General features: G+C 53.5%; 1 protein-coding gene across 1 annotated transcript; it reads right to left on the bottom strand.

Annotated features, from left to right (window-relative positions):
* Positions 1-427: 427 nt before the first annotated feature.
* On the bottom strand, positions 428-12,626 carry Ip6k3 (inositol hexakisphosphate kinase 3). Its single transcript, XM_028777106.1, has 5 exons — positions 12,428-12,626; positions 5,971-6,169; positions 4,840-5,015; positions 3,302-3,477; positions 428-946 (listed from the first exon to the last, which is right to left on the bottom strand). The coding sequence occupies exons 1-5, from the start codon at positions 12,624-12,626 to the stop codon at positions 509-511; spliced, it is 1,188 nt and encodes a 395-aa protein (XP_028632939.1). The 3' UTR covers positions 428-508.
* Between the last annotated feature and the right edge of the window lie 1,915 nt (positions 12,627-14,541).

Here is a 14,541-nt window from a genome sequence, read left to right as displayed (position 1 = left end):
TTTGGAGGACTTGCTAGTTCCACTAGGCCGCAGGGACCCTTCCCCTCACGTTTAGTCCGGGGATCGGGGTCACTCATCCTGTGACTCGTCATAGGATAGGGGAGGGAGGCATTAGCTCCGTCTGCCTGGGGGGCGGGGAGCTGATCCACACAAGCAGACTATTCTTCAAGGCTTCTTCCAGGGTCTTCTCCCTCGTGGGGGTTTTGGGGGTTGAAGACCACGGCCTGGCGACACCCTGCGGCACCGCAGCGCTGGCCTCTGACCCAGGCTACACCATCCTGTGCACTTGGTTGGAGCTGCCCGGTGGGGGGTGGCTGCCTGCCGAGCAGATTTCTGTAGCAATTGTCAACACTGCCTGTCATGGGAAGAGAAGGCTTTTGAAGGTAGATATGGTTATTACAAAGACACCTACAGGGGTGGGGGTGGGGAAATCTAGACTACCCTAGCTTGGGTCCCTTGGCAAAATTCTGCAGCCCGGAAAAAAAATCCCAGAAAGTTCCAAGAAGCTTCACGCTCCCTCTTGGATATCCTGCAGAATCCCGATGAGGTTTTCAAGGCCAAAAATATAGCCAGGATCTGGTCCCTCGTAGGTGGTGTGCTCGTTCCAGGAGCCCTTGTATGTCGTGTGCGCGAAGTCGATCATCCGGACGTCGACTCTGACGGGGTCGCCGGAAGTGCTGCCTTGGGTGGTCTGGGGAGCCGTCTGAGGAGGCTCCCCGTCATAGATGATGAGGAGGGAGCTGGAGTAGAAGCGGTAAGAACTCTGGCTCCTGATGACAGCGAGCAGCGCCTGCAGCCTACGCAGGATGGGCTCCAGGAGCTCGGTGCGGAGGCGGATCCCATCATGGAGGAACTGAGAAAGGGCTTGCCTGAATCCCTCCACCGACAGCTTCCTTCCATAGTACTTATCCTTGCAGAGAAAACTCTTCTTATCGGTTTGATAAACCTTAGGTTGGAAAAGAGAGAGAGGGAGAAAATATACATGAAGGATGGATTGTACACTTAAGAAGAAGAAGAGGAGGAGGAAGAGGAGGAGGAGGAGGAGTGGGGGGGAGACATGGCTCAGTTTCAGTTGAGAGAAAGCTTGTCTAGCAAGATCAAATCTCTGTGTGCTGTCCCCAGTACTGTATAAACTGGGCACAGTGGGGCAAGCCTGTAAAACCAGCACATGGAAGGCAGAGGCAGGAGAATCAGAAGCTCAAGGTCATCCTCAGCCACATAGTGAGTTCAAGGCCAGCCTGTGCTACATGAGACCCTATCTCAAACCAAACCAAAGATTGCCTGTTCTATAGTAGCAGCATAACAAGCCCCCATAATATACGAAGTGATTTCCAGGTGATTTGGGAGACATCGGTCGAGACGGACAGATGTTCTCTCATCATGCTCTAGTGTGGTGGATATATTTTAAAGTATTTTCTTTGCAGGTCTAGTCCCAACCGGAGACCCAGAGGTCCTTCACCCGCAGAGGTGACCCTCAGCGCACCACTCTGAGGTTTGGATCTCCTCTCCTGTGAATTTCCACTATCAACTTCCAAGTCGTGATTTAAATCTTGGCTTCTGGCCGCCTTCAGTTCAGATATTAGCAAACCCAAGCTGGAAAGCTGCAGCAGGAATCTGAGATCAGGCCGGCGGACTTGGAGAGCCGGTTCGAGTAAGTTCTTCGACAAAGTGACCGAGTCTTTTCTCACGGCTTTTAAGCATTCAGGGACGGCTCAAGTCAAGGTGAATTGTGCCCAGGTCAAGAAAATCAGGCTAGCTCAGATATAGGTAGGGCCCGCAGGCAGCCAGTACAGGGGCCTGGGAAGCAGAGAGGTCCTCGGCCTCCCTGTCCAGCAAATGGTTCTTTTCTTCACTGCCTCTATTTTCTGCCCTTGCCATGCCATTCAAAGGGAGCAGGCAGAAGAGAGATGCTGATGAGGGTACCATGGTGGCCACACCCAGTCCAGACAGCTCAGGGGGACCACAGAGACTGAGTCAAAGCCTGCAGCTGCAATGACAAGGGGGGACTTGGCACCCGAAGACAGGGCTGCCTGTAACTGGCTAACCCTGTTTGATGCCTGTCTTGCCTTCGTGTTACACAATGTGTTTGTTGTGTTTTTAATCAGGAAGATATGATAAGCTTTTGGAAGGCTGAAGATGGGCCGCTAAATTAGCCTCTGCAGACACCCGACAAGCGGCACTTTTTAGATAAATCAGATCACTTGCAGGAGGCTGGAGGTCCGCAGAGAGATTCCTTTCACTCCACAAATCATCCCAATTCTGTTCTCTCTCGAGGACTGCATTCCGAGCCTTCCCAGGGACATCTGTGCAATGAATTTATGGACTCAACTTTCAGCTTCGAGGGGTGGCAGTTTCAATTAAGGAAAGCTATAACGTTCACCGTCAAAGTGGAGTCTGGTTTTGTATTGAGTAGACAGGCTGTTGGGGGGGGGGGATGGGCTGGAGTCCTGCCTGTTTCCCTACAGCCCTGCCATCGTCTTATAAGAACAGAGGTAGGGAGGTGTGGGACCCAGGCAGGAAGGGGACAAGCCACCCCTGTGAGTGGATCCAGTGGCTTCTGCCCTTCTCATTGGTTAACCTGACCAAGCAGCAGAAAAAGAGGCACAAAGGCTGAATGGAGCAGAGAGGATGGGTAACGGGAATCTAAGAGAGCGAGGTTGCTACCCCACATCCGAAGGGGGCGGGGCCGAGCCCCATCATGCATGTGGGATAAGTAAGCCATCAGGTGCATTTTCTCAGCTCTTCTCCAACCCCTGCCCCACACTGCCATTAAAAGTCCCTCCCGAAGTGGGGAGGACCCTCAGGACCACGGCACGGAGTTTTAACTGCCTCAAAATGGTGAGACTGAGTTTCAGACTATCCTCAAGGATGCTCTGTACGAAGCCAGTGTGTGGGCTGGCAATGCAGCTCATTGGTTAAGAGTGCTTGCCTCCTCTGCCAAGGCTCTGGGTTCCGTCCCCGCACTAGGAAGCGTAAGAAGAATCACTTCAACGTCTGCGATCTCAACCCTCAGGAGGTGGTCCCGGAAGACTGAGAATCCAAGGTCAGCTTTGGCTACGTAAGGAGTCTGAAGACAACCTGGGATGCTCAGAAACCTGTCTCAAAACAAAACACCACCAACCACCACCACCTAGCATCTCAGACCAGAATCTGTATTTCCTTGCTTGCAAAGCATCCTTCAGCCTCCTCTGTTGCTCCCTTACGGTAACGAGCTCTGCATGGAGGGAGGGTATGGGTAGCAGGCATCCAGACCTGCCGGGATGCCCGTCTCTGACCCCTGCAGCCAGCCCTCAGCACCTACCTGCATGCCACAGATGCGCACGCCCAGGCAGGCCGAAGTACTCTGTGCACACTTCTTCATGTGACGGGCCTTCTTCTCCTCTGACGCGTCATCCCCGTGCTGCCGGGTCCCCATCTTCAGATCTAAGATACTGGGCTTCTTGTACTGTGACACCACATTTTCCAACAGCAAGAACCCTGGATGCCCTAGGTCAAGGAACGCTCTGAGGTCATCAGTCGGGGCTACTGAGGCCGCTGGAACGGTCTCTGCTCAATCTTCCCTCCTGTTTCCCGCCTTACCCATGAGCCCGGCTATTAAGGATGCAAGATATTCACCGGCAGTCTGCTTTAATAAGTCCATTTATTTAGGGGGAGTTTATGAGAACCTTTTTTTTCTTTCCATTTTTTGCTCTGAGGTTGAAATTTAAATGCAGGCATGAGATTCCTGGCAGGCTGTGCCCAATTTACATTTTATGGCAGAAAATCACAAGGCTGGGACCTCCAGACACTGAATGGGCCTGCACCTTCTGGGACAAGGGGTTGATGCTCGCCTCGGAGAAAAGTTGCAGGAATATTAATTTCAGCGGAGTAATTATCCTCCAAACGCTTCTTAGGGATTAGGGCGGCAGATGTGTCGTAGTAAATACTGTAAGGGCAGCCGCCGTTTTTTTTTCTCGGGAAGTACTCAGAGGGTGGAAGGGCCTAAGCTACCTGGCAGCGGAGGGGGCGTGGTTGGAGAGGGTGGTGGGGTGGGGAGGGATGGTGGGACGAGGGAGGATTTTTGCTGTGGGGAAGGTCTGCCTCTCCTCAGAGTCTCTCCACAGCTCAAAGCTGCAGGCAGAATCTGGAGGGAAGAGACAGTGGCAAATGGAGTAGGGCACAGAGGGACTTCCTCCTGTCTCTACCTAACCCTAGCAAGGGGTTCTCCTCCCTGTCTCTCCTATACTGTGGGAAGTGCCAGAGACATGCATGCCAGGGTCCAGTTTAGCCGATAGTGGGCTGCCACCACCCCCCGCCCCGAGTTTTCTTTTGAAGGGTATCTGATTTCTTCAAGATCCTGGACTATGGGTTCAAACTTTCAGATCACCCCCAGATCTATTTCTCCCTCCCTATCTGTCTCCTTGACTCTGTGTGTGTGTGTTTGTGTGTACACGTGTATGTGTGTGTTTGCATCTATGTGCCCGTGCCTGTGTGTGCATGCATTTGTCTGTGTGTGCACACATTTGTGTTTGTATGTGTGTGGCTGTGCTTGCATCTGTCTGTGTGCGTGCACGTGTCTGTGTTTGTGTGTGTGCATGCATGCGTGTGTTTGCATGTATGTGCCTGTGCCTGTGTGTGTGCATTCGTCTGTGTGTGTGCACATGTGTGTGTATGCATCTGTCTGTGTGTATGTGCGATCACACGCATGTGTGTGCATGCATGTGTGTGTTTGCATGTATGTGCCTGTGTGTGCATGCATTTGTCTGTGTGTGCCATCTGCCCATCGATTTCTCCCTCTCTGTCCTCTTCTGCTCACACTGCCCTAAGGGTTGTGTGCAGGTTCGAGGGTGGTAAGGATACGGTGCCGCTTGTCCTCTGGGTACTGGGAGCACAGACGGGTCAGGTGGGCTTGGTGACAGTGCAGGCCCCATGGGTTGAAGCCCTTTCCCTCCACCTGGCTCCCGTCTGCACTCTCTACCAGCGGAGAGGCCTGGGTACCGAGGTGGCAGTCGGACCTCAGGAGCACCTTGGCTGCACTGTGGACAAGAGAAGCAGTTGAAGTCAGCTCGGTAGCCGGCTGTGGATCATTGTTCAGGCTCTCTGCCATGGCCTCTGACAAAAGCCACCCAGACCACTGCATTGGATTCTCACCACAGGCCCCTGAGTGCCTCCCCACCTAAACTGGGTACCTGACACCAGCTCATGCCAGGTCCGGATCCCTGCAGGGCTTTTCTTCCAAGTGCTACTCCCAAGGGCTGGAGTGATTTAGATTCACCCTTGCTATCAAGGTGATAAAGGGAAGGGTTGTTGACCCCACCTGGAACCTCGAGGGTTGGGGGTCTGGATTCATGCCCTGGTAATGTAACCTCGCAGTGCCTTTTAGAGTAAGCGCTGCATCTTGGCCCCAGCTGTGAAAGACAGCCCTGCTGCTGAACCAAGAACTTAATTAGATCTGAGGCTCCTTGGGGAAGAGCAACATTGTTACTGTATCAACTCTTGTCCCCAGGGACTCTGGGAAAGGTCAGCAGACATGATCCGAGGCTCCCAAGATCTCTCTAAGGTCCTTAAGCCCCTGGGGGCTGTTTTGTCTCCTGGGACTCACTCACTCTCTCCACTCTTCCCCATTGATCTGCTAAAAGCTGACTTCCAAGAGAAATTAGGCACACTTCCTCTCTGTAAACCATTCCAAGGTTTCTGTCTGCGTACTCTCCCCCAGAGACCTGGACGGTCTCAGTGAAGTAAGTATTTAATTAAACAAACAGGTCCCAGAGATCTGCTCTGGAGCACACGCCCTGCCTGTGTGTTAGCTCCAAGTCCGTCCTCCCCCAAGGAGAAACAGAGATGACCCAGCTCTTTCTTTGCAACAGTCTTTATCAGAGTGTCTCAGTTTCTAGACGCTAAGCTTCATGTGGAGTGGCCTTGGGCACAGTGGAGTGGGTGCTGAGGGGCAATCACCCAGCTTCCTGTCCCCGCCCGCTCGGTGGTCCTCACCTCTCCTTCAGTGATCGAGCCAGCTGGGCAAGGGGGCGGGGGCTGCTCTCACTGCTGGTGGTCTGCTGAAGCGTCTGCCAAAGAGCTACCGCTCTGGACTCTGGGGAGACCTGGAAAGGTTCCAGGTTCTCCTTCAGTGGGTTGGCAACCAGGCCAAGATGGCCTCTGCTGTCCCTCCGGAGACGCACCGTGATGGTACCTGCAGGACATAGGAGGGAGGGGAGAGCACACTGGGTCATGGGTCATAACTGTTGAGTTTGGTGGTCCTGGGCATCTTCCTTCCCTCCCTTGCTTCTCTCTCAAGGAAGAGTCAAGACTAGGATGGTTCTGCCTGAACCTGATCCTGTGCTCCTGAATATGTCCCCAGTGCCTACCCTGGAGTTTTCAGAAAGTAGTCTTGGGGGTGACCTAGGATTGTTTCTTCCCCTCGCCTCTCAAACTTCCTACACTGTTCTAGAATTAGATTCCCACCTCCGAGGTTGCTCACACCTTCCTGATCACACCGTGATCAACAATTCATCCACAGACAACCCAGGATACCTCAGAGCTGGTCCTCCATGAAGACGCCTCCCTACCTCCCTGCCTCCAGGGGGCGCCAACCCTTCCCATTCCTCTCTGCATCCTCAGACGTCTCTATCCTCTCATCTGTCTTCATCCAGCCGGCTTCTTCTAGAAAGCCTTCCTGAGGCGGCTGCGGGTTCTGCCCTACATCAGACAGTCTCGCCTTCTGCCTTTCCCAGTGGTACCCAGCCATCATCGCTGGCTGTGTATGTTAGCACATGGGATTCGGATATGTATGGTTCTTAGGGGAAATTTGAGAGGAATGGTTCTCAACCTGTGGGTCGTGACCTTTGGGTGAGGGCCTCACAAATCAGAAAGCCTGCGTATCAGATATTTACATTATGACTCATGATGGTAGCAAAATTACAGTTATGAAGTACCAACTAAATAATTTTATGGTTGGGGTGTCACCACAGCATGAGGAACTGTATTAAAAGGCGGCAGCATCGGGAGGATTGAGAAACACTGCCGTAGAGTCTTCGAGGTTTCCCTGACACTCGGTATCTTTTATGCTGGTAATCAAAGCGGGAAAGTCATATGCTTTGTATTCTCCTCGGATACTTGGGTAGGACACAAAACTATGTATGAAGGGCAGGTAGCATTGCATCGTCACCTTGTGGGGTCTTTGTCACAGTGGAGGAGCCCGGCCTCCTTCTGTGGTACCTGGCCTTGCCCTGGTACCATGTCACAGACAGTCTTGTGTTCTTTGAGAACAGGACATCTGGTGGTCCTGTCCTCCTTCCTTCCTGGCTTTACCCTCTCTCTTCTCAGCTTCTCCTCTCTCTTCTCAGCTTCTCCTCTCTCTTCTCAGCTTCTCCAGCTGCCTGGTGCTGAGGAATTGACTCCATGCAGTGCCCTGATGCCTTCCTGTGCTCTACCTACTTCCCGGTGGCTCTGGCCAGTGGGGCCCTCGTAGAGGTGGGAGGGTAAGGGAAGGAAGGTACTTATTCAGCTGTCTGTGCCCCTGCCACATCGCTGTGGGTGGCTTGGGGGCTGCTGCGTTCCAGTGGGGTCTCTTCTTCCTCCCTCATGCCCTGCGTGCTTGAAGCCATTACAGTTTTCAGTGTACACCCAAGCCTGCATGAATTTCTGCAAAGAGTCCTTACCAAAAACAAAACAAAACAAAACAAAACAAAAAAACCCCACTCTCTTGAACATGGTTTGTTTCCTGCTGACGGAGGCAGAGAGGTGGGGTGGGGAGTTTTATGTGCTTTATACTAGTTTTCTTCCCAGGATTCTTGGTTACCTCCTCAGTGTGAGTGGCAGCTGCTGATTTTCCTGCCCAGCCTCTGGGGGCTGTCAGTGTGGACCCTCACTCCCCAGGGCGGCTCTCCAGAGTCTACTCTACGCAGCCCAGTGGGATCCCTGGGCGAGTTTCGTCATCTCAGATTCCTAGTGGCCTAGTTCTGCAGCCGGGGAGGGACATTCAGTTCTCTCAGACTCCTGAAAAGTCTGCTCCCCCTCCACCCCTCCCAGGCCCCCATGTGTCCTGAAGACGCCACAGCAGTGGTAAATAACGCTGTTGGTATCTGAGTTTATCTGACACCAGCGTTCATCCCGGACCATTCCTGTCAAGCTCGTTCGTTCTGTGCCTGGGGGTGGCCAGCTAGGGACATTTCCTCATCTCTCCTACTGTATGTGGCCCTGGACTGGCATGGTTTGCTTTTCGCTTGTGGTTTTGAAATGACAGCACGTCCATAAGGTTGTTGTTGGTGCAGCAGTGCTGGGGGTTGGGGGTGGGGTGGCGTCTGAGCCAAGGTCACACACCCAGAGTGCCACCAAGCCACCTAACACGTGGCTGGTAAGGGAAAGGCATGTTATAACACATTTCCCAGGACTCTGTGGAAAAGTCTGACACAATCAGGCTGTGTTTACCCACGAATGCATGTGGGACACTCCTGCTGTGTTCCCAGAAACACTGGCTCTGGCTGGTCTGTCCTGTGGGGGATTATAGGGGACAGGGACAGAGAAGCCATGAGTCAAGCCCTCAGGAGAACACCGCCATTTCAGAGGGCTGGGGCACGGCCTTTACATTTCTAGCCCTGAGTCCTTGGGTGTTTGTTCTAGGGAGGAGAACCTTCCAGCTCTCAACATGAGTCCTCTATGACAAAGGGACCCCTAGCTACCCCCGTGCCTGTCCTGGAGGGAGCTAGTGCCCTTTCCGGCTGCTTAGAGGGTCCAGGAAGCTCCACTAGCCAATAGCAATGTCTTTTAGGGTCTTTTAAAGTTCACATTCCCATCTGGCGGCCCCTGGTCTTTTCTACTTGAGGCCCTGTGGTGACATGGCTGCCAGAAAACACAGTTCTTGGCAGCTTGTGCCCAGGAGGCCTCCCTGGAGAGACAAGAAATGTGACCTTCCCTGCCGCCGCTACAGGCTCCATTCCTGTCTGAGCTCATCCGTTCCTGCGTAAAGGCCGGCGAGAGGAGGTGCAAATAACCCACAACTAATATGACCCAAAAGCCGTTTCCATTTCTTATACAGACAGAGCTTCCAGCCCAGTGTCCCTGCGGGTGTCCCTCTGCCTCTGATGGGCTCATCATCTGGTTGTCTCCTGGCTCCTGTGACCTCCCCCCTCCTCTCTCACCCAGCGGGGGCTCAGCACAGCCCTTCCCTGGAGCTGGCCCGTTGAGATCTCCCCTGTGAACTATAGTGAGCTGCCTGCCCTTGACCCGGGAGAAGGCAGACTCTCTGGTGCTTGGGTTGCACTATACGGCCAGGAGCCGTTGTGTCTATGGGTCTAAGACCTGGAGGCCCGAGATCAGTAGCTGAGGCCCTACTGGGAGCCTTGGGGCTTGCCACAGCCTGTCCCATGCATCTCAGCCTGACAGTGTGGCAGCTGGGCAGACAGAGTGCTTACTGCCACGATTGGCATGCCCGGAGCATCTCAGCAATTTTGGTTTGACCAAACAGCTTCCTGAGCCTTGGCAGAGATTGTATCATGTGTTTATTTTAAGCTTATGAGAACATTTACCGCCGCCATCTGTAATATGAATCTGGCCAAACCCTCCACCGACTGAGCCCGAGCGCCTGTCCTCATTCACCCAGGGCTGACTGAGAGGCAAGGCACTCGGCCTCAAGATGGCCATACTAGGAATCCAGCCAAGGTCTAGAGCAAGCTGCAGGCCCACAGTGCTCCCTTTGAGAACGCCTTCCTAGACCAAATTCTCCCTGGTGTCATTGTCGGGGAAGGCATCAGGATGGGTTCTGTGGCACGTAGTAACCACTTCAGAAACAGCCCCGCCTCTCTGAGGAAGCTATTTCTATGCAGAAGCATAGAAGGTTATCTGCCCTGCTGAGATGATGTTTTGCCTGAGTGCTTCTGAGAGAGTCCGTCTCCTCCCTCCTGGGACTAGATGGACTCTGAAATGGACACTCCAGATATTTCAGTGCAGTGGGTGAATGGGGCCAAGAACCCGCTGAGCTAGACATCAGGTATTTAGATCCTGGGTCCGCCTCTCTCGGACGCACGGCCTCAGGCAAGCTGGCTTCCCCCTCTGTGTCTCTGGGGTTATGAAGGTACTGGCTTCGGAGAGGAGTTACGGGGCATGTGGAAACCAGGGTGTGGAAGCCTCTTGAAATGGCCGCAGAGCAAGTTCAGGAACTGGCCACTACAACTTCTAAAATCAGCCATCTCCATTACTGGTCCCCAGTTCTACTTCGAGTACCTAAGAATGAGTGGATGTGCCCTGCTGAGTTCTGGGACTTCTCTAGGGTCTCCCCACACTGCCTGGATCGTGCTCCAGCTCTGCTTCATCAAAGCCTGTCTTTAGGGTGACACCAAGTCCTCCCAGGCCGGCTGGTAGTCATCCATTATCCTCGGGAGTCAGGAGGTTCCTGGCTCCAGCTGCTCCCCACTGTGTTTAGAAATGCCATTTGTAAGACATCCCAAAGGCAAGGCTGACCTAGACCCTGTGGCACAGATCGTCCATTTAGCTACAACCCTCGGCTCAAGGTGCAGGCGTCATCCCTCAGTGCAGGAGAGGCTGACCTACAACTTTGCTGCTTCGTGATGGTGGGAGTGAAATGTAGCCAGGAGAAAACATCCTTTGACTCCTCAGTTTTGATCTTTTCCTGGGCTAGTGATACATGACACAGGCCTCCCAGGACACCAGGAAGAGGCTGTCACCCCCAATTGATTCCATGGTGTACCACGTGCTAAGCTAGGGTATGAAGGTAGACTCTGTCTATTAAATACATTTTTAAATTTATGATATTTTTAACTTACAATGATTATTTGTGGCTGTGAACCTTTTCTAAGAAGAGAGCATCTGTAACTGGAGTTAGCAGAGCCCAAAGAGGCATGCCCAGGAAGCAGAGATCTGTCTGGATAGGTGTCCAGTGCCCGAGGGTGCCCTGTCATCCCCAGCAGACCATAGGCCAGTGCAGACAGGACAGAGTCTGCGTGAGGTGGGGGGGTGGGTCTCCTAAAGACCCAAACAGTCTCTCCCCTTCGCCTGGGGCAGACCCCCTCAGTCTTTTTCAGCTCTCGAGCTGTGCCGAGCAAGCGTGAAATGCTGCCGGCAAGAGCCCGCCTCACGCAAGGACCTGACAGCCTTTGCTATGTTGAGTTTAGTTACAGAAGGACAGACATTAATTCCAGTGGGTGCTCTGACAAGATAAACAATGACCAGACAGGCAGCACTGGCCTGTGGCCTCGGAAGACTGTAGGGGAAGGCTAGGGCATGTCAGAGTGGGGCCCCCACGGGTGGCCAACTCTCCTGCCTCCCAGGACATCACAGAGGCCCAGCAGTTACATCCAGGCCCAGGGTGTGGCCGTGCCTAGCAGCCGTCATTCATGTCCATGATCAATGTGAAGCCCGAGTCTGTCTCAGGATCCTGGGTTCTGACTGACAGGTCCGGAATGGAGTCCGGAGCTCTGAGGAAACTCACACTCAGAAACACCAGCTCTGACGCATCCGGCCTTCCCAGCTGTCCCGGTGACTGAACATAACTGGTTTCTTTATTTTCTTACCCTTGAGTCTCCTACATAGCCAAGGGTGACCTTGAACTTCTGGTCCTCCTGCCTCTACTCCTGAGAAAGAGTATTAGAGGCATGAACCACCGTGTTACAGCTTGAGCGTTGCTGGGGATAGGAGCCAGGGCTTCCTGCATGCTGGGCAGGTATTCTCCTGAGGACCAAGGCACATCCCTAGCTCCCCACGGTGGGTTTCTGATGAGCTTACTTGGGTGTCATGACTGCTGTCCCTGCAGATCCTTTGGCAGAAGGCAGTGGCCCTCAGTCATGGAAAACTGAGGTTCTGTACAGAAGGCCTGTCTTCTGGGAGCCCACTCAGCTCTGGGCTGGCACCTGGCAGTCAACTCTGTAGGGCCTCATTGACCAGCCCCAGATACCTACCCTTGGATCTGGGCAGGGGTATCAGGTAAAAAAGCCAAGAGGCTCAGCCCTTCTTCTGAGCTCTCTTCCCACAACCACCTTGTCCTGGGCTCTAGAACACACCCCGCCCACCTTACAGTTTTCTCAGCTGCACACACTGAAAGGCAGCATGGTCTTTGCCCTGTCTGTATGGAGTGGGTATTCTGGACTCCTAACCAAGTCCTGTCCCAGATTCCCCATGTCCTGTGTGTCCTGGGTCTCCAGAGGGAGGCCCAGGAAGCCTCCCCTGTCTGTATGTTCAACCACAGCCACACCTATGATGCTCTCAAAGCACACAGTAGAACGTCCACCCCATCGGGACCAGGAGGACTGGGCGCCCCTTGACGCCTTCGTCAATTCTTTGAAACTGAGTAGCTTGACCTGTCTCCAAAGCCATTAATGCTCATGACATGGAGGCTTGGAGAGTTTCAGAGTCAGTCTCCGCACAGCCCTTACACCCAGTGCCCAGCGACAGCTGCTGTGAGCTCCGATGAGCTTGCCCCGCCCCCGTCCCCACTCACCTTTGTACTGCGGAGTGAAGCACCTCATGGCCAGTGGCAGGGACTCATAGAATTTCTGTTCCTGGGAGACGAGGGGCTTGCAGACTGTGTAGGCGTCGTACTGCAGCACGCTCAGGTGGCCCCCGACCTGGTGCAGGAAGGGCTCCAGCGGCACACCCACCCCGGTCTTCCCCTTGTCCGAGCTGTGCAGCACCACCATGGTACCACCGAGTCTTCCCAAGGAAGGCAAGAGGAAGAAGCTGCTGTCCCCACCAGGTGGGCTGTCCGTGGTCTCTGACTCTCTCTCTCTCTCTCTCTTGGCCTTTACCGCTGTCCCAACACAAGCGGTTCCTGGCAGCTGACTTCTCTGAAAAGAATAAATAGATAAAGGAAAACAGAAGTTATATAAAGAAGGGTGTACGCTAGGTGTGGGCTGGGTGTGCGCTGGTGTGTCGCCCATGGGCTCTAAAACAAGAAGGTAATAGGTGTGCTTTGCTTCTGACGTGATTTTTTTTTTTTTTTTTTTTTTAATGAGTAACTGGCCATGGTCTGCTTCCATGATGCAAGGGTGAGAGTGAGAGTGAGACTTTTTTTTTTTCCAAGACAGGGTTTCTCTGTGCAGCCCTGGCTGTCCTGTAACTCACTCTGTAGACCAGGCTGGCCTCGAACTCAGAAATCCACCTGCCTCTGCCTCTGCCTCCCAGGTGCTGGGATTAAAGGCGTGCGCCACCACTGCCCGGCTTGAGAGTGAGACCCTAAATAACACCCTGAGCCTTTTGGATTTAAATATTAAAACTTTTAAAACTCTCAAACAACCTACACAAGAGCCAGTTTCCAGGCTCAGGGTCTGGTCCTGACTTCTCCCTCAGCTGCCTCTTTCTCCTTCTGGAAACATCCATCTCTACCCAGGGAGAAGGAAGCAGAGATGCTGGGCCCCCACTGTCCGACAGGGCTATTTCTGTAGAGCAGAGCTATGCTCCAGCAACTTGTGATATTTTTTATGACTGTCATATACGGCTGCTGTGTGACCTTGGACAGGTTACTGAAACCGCCTGGGCCTCAGTTTCTTTAAGCAATAGACAAGGATGCAGAGTTAGGCACCGGATTAAGACAAGGGTCCAGAAAGTCCCCTGAGCCCGGTGCCACCACCTCCTCTGAGCTCCCTTAGGTGGGCTTGCCTGACCTAGAACAAACCCTGCAACTCTGGGAAACCAGTTTCTAAAGTCATTCTGACTTTCTTGGGAGAGTGTCAAAGGAGTCAGTGAGGGAGGCTCTTCTGCCGGGTGTTTGTCCCATCTGAGAGGACATTCCCACAGCAGGGCCCTCACCACAAGTTATTAATACCTCTCCCTCTGCTGGACTCCTAGCTACCATGTGACTGGGCAGCACTGGGCATCATTAACCCTCTAACTGACCTTCACTCCAGGCCCTGGGCATGGCTGGCTGGCTCTACACATGCCAGTGCCTATCACTTTGTTGGGGACCTGAGCTTGGAGAGGCTCTACCAGCTGCCTGGACTGCCAACAGGCCGTGGAATGAAAAGTCCAGGTCTGGCCTATCCCCGTCCTCACACAGGGTCCCCTAACCAGCCTGTGTCCTTCAGGCCACAGAGTGTACCTGTTGGAGAGGGAGGGCTATAGGCCCTGTCTGCCATCTGTGCATTCGCTTAGGATATTAGGGTGGCTGCTGAGGTATTGGGGGAGAGAAGGGCGAAAGCCTGAAGCAAGAGTCTGGGCCAGGAGACACAGAGGGCCCTTTATGAACCTCTGTCCTGAGGTAGAGAGAGGCCAGTGGTGTGTATGTGAGAGGTGTGGGGTCTGGTTGGGGGTGGATGGGTCAGAGGACAGGGTGACTTTCAGAATCCTTGAGAAACTTACAAGCTAGCCCATGGAGATTCACCCTGTCCCCACGCAGTGGCACTTGTGGTAACTAGAGGAATGGCTGGTCTGTAAAGTTCATTTATAGCCACTCCTGGAAGGAGCCTCAGCTTCTGTGTCGCACTGATCTCTCTGAGGACAGCCCCACACTTACCAGGCATGGCTCTCAGATGCCAGTCGGAGCCTGCCAACATGCACTGCCTTGTTCCATGCAGTCCCTCATACTGCCACACATGCGGCCTTGGGTGTATGTCACAT

Source organism: Grammomys surdaster, unplaced genomic scaffold, assembly GCF_004785775.1.
Source record: "Grammomys surdaster isolate TR1022 unplaced genomic scaffold, NIH_TR_1.0 277, whole genome shotgun sequence".
Lineage (NCBI taxonomy): Eukaryota > Metazoa > Chordata > Mammalia > Rodentia > Muridae > Grammomys > Grammomys surdaster.
This window is presented reverse-complemented; position numbering and strand designations above follow the sequence as displayed.

What these genes read in the sequence shown, in the direction of transcription:
- Ip6k3 (XM_028777106.1), bottom strand. Translation starts at nt 12,626, where the DNA reads ATGGTGGTGCTGCACAGCTCGGACAAGGGGAAGACCGGGGTGGGTGTG. An exon ending in CCCAGAGGACAAGCGGCACC is followed by an intron (nt 3,478 to 4,839) that starts GTATCCTTACCA and finishes TAGGGCATCCAG; the next exon opens with GGTTCTTGCTGTTGGAAAAT. An exon ending in TGCGCATCTGTGGCATGCAG is followed by an intron (nt 947 to 3,301) that starts GTAGGTGCTGAG and finishes TTCCAACCTAAG; the next exon opens with GTTTATCAAACCGATAAGAA.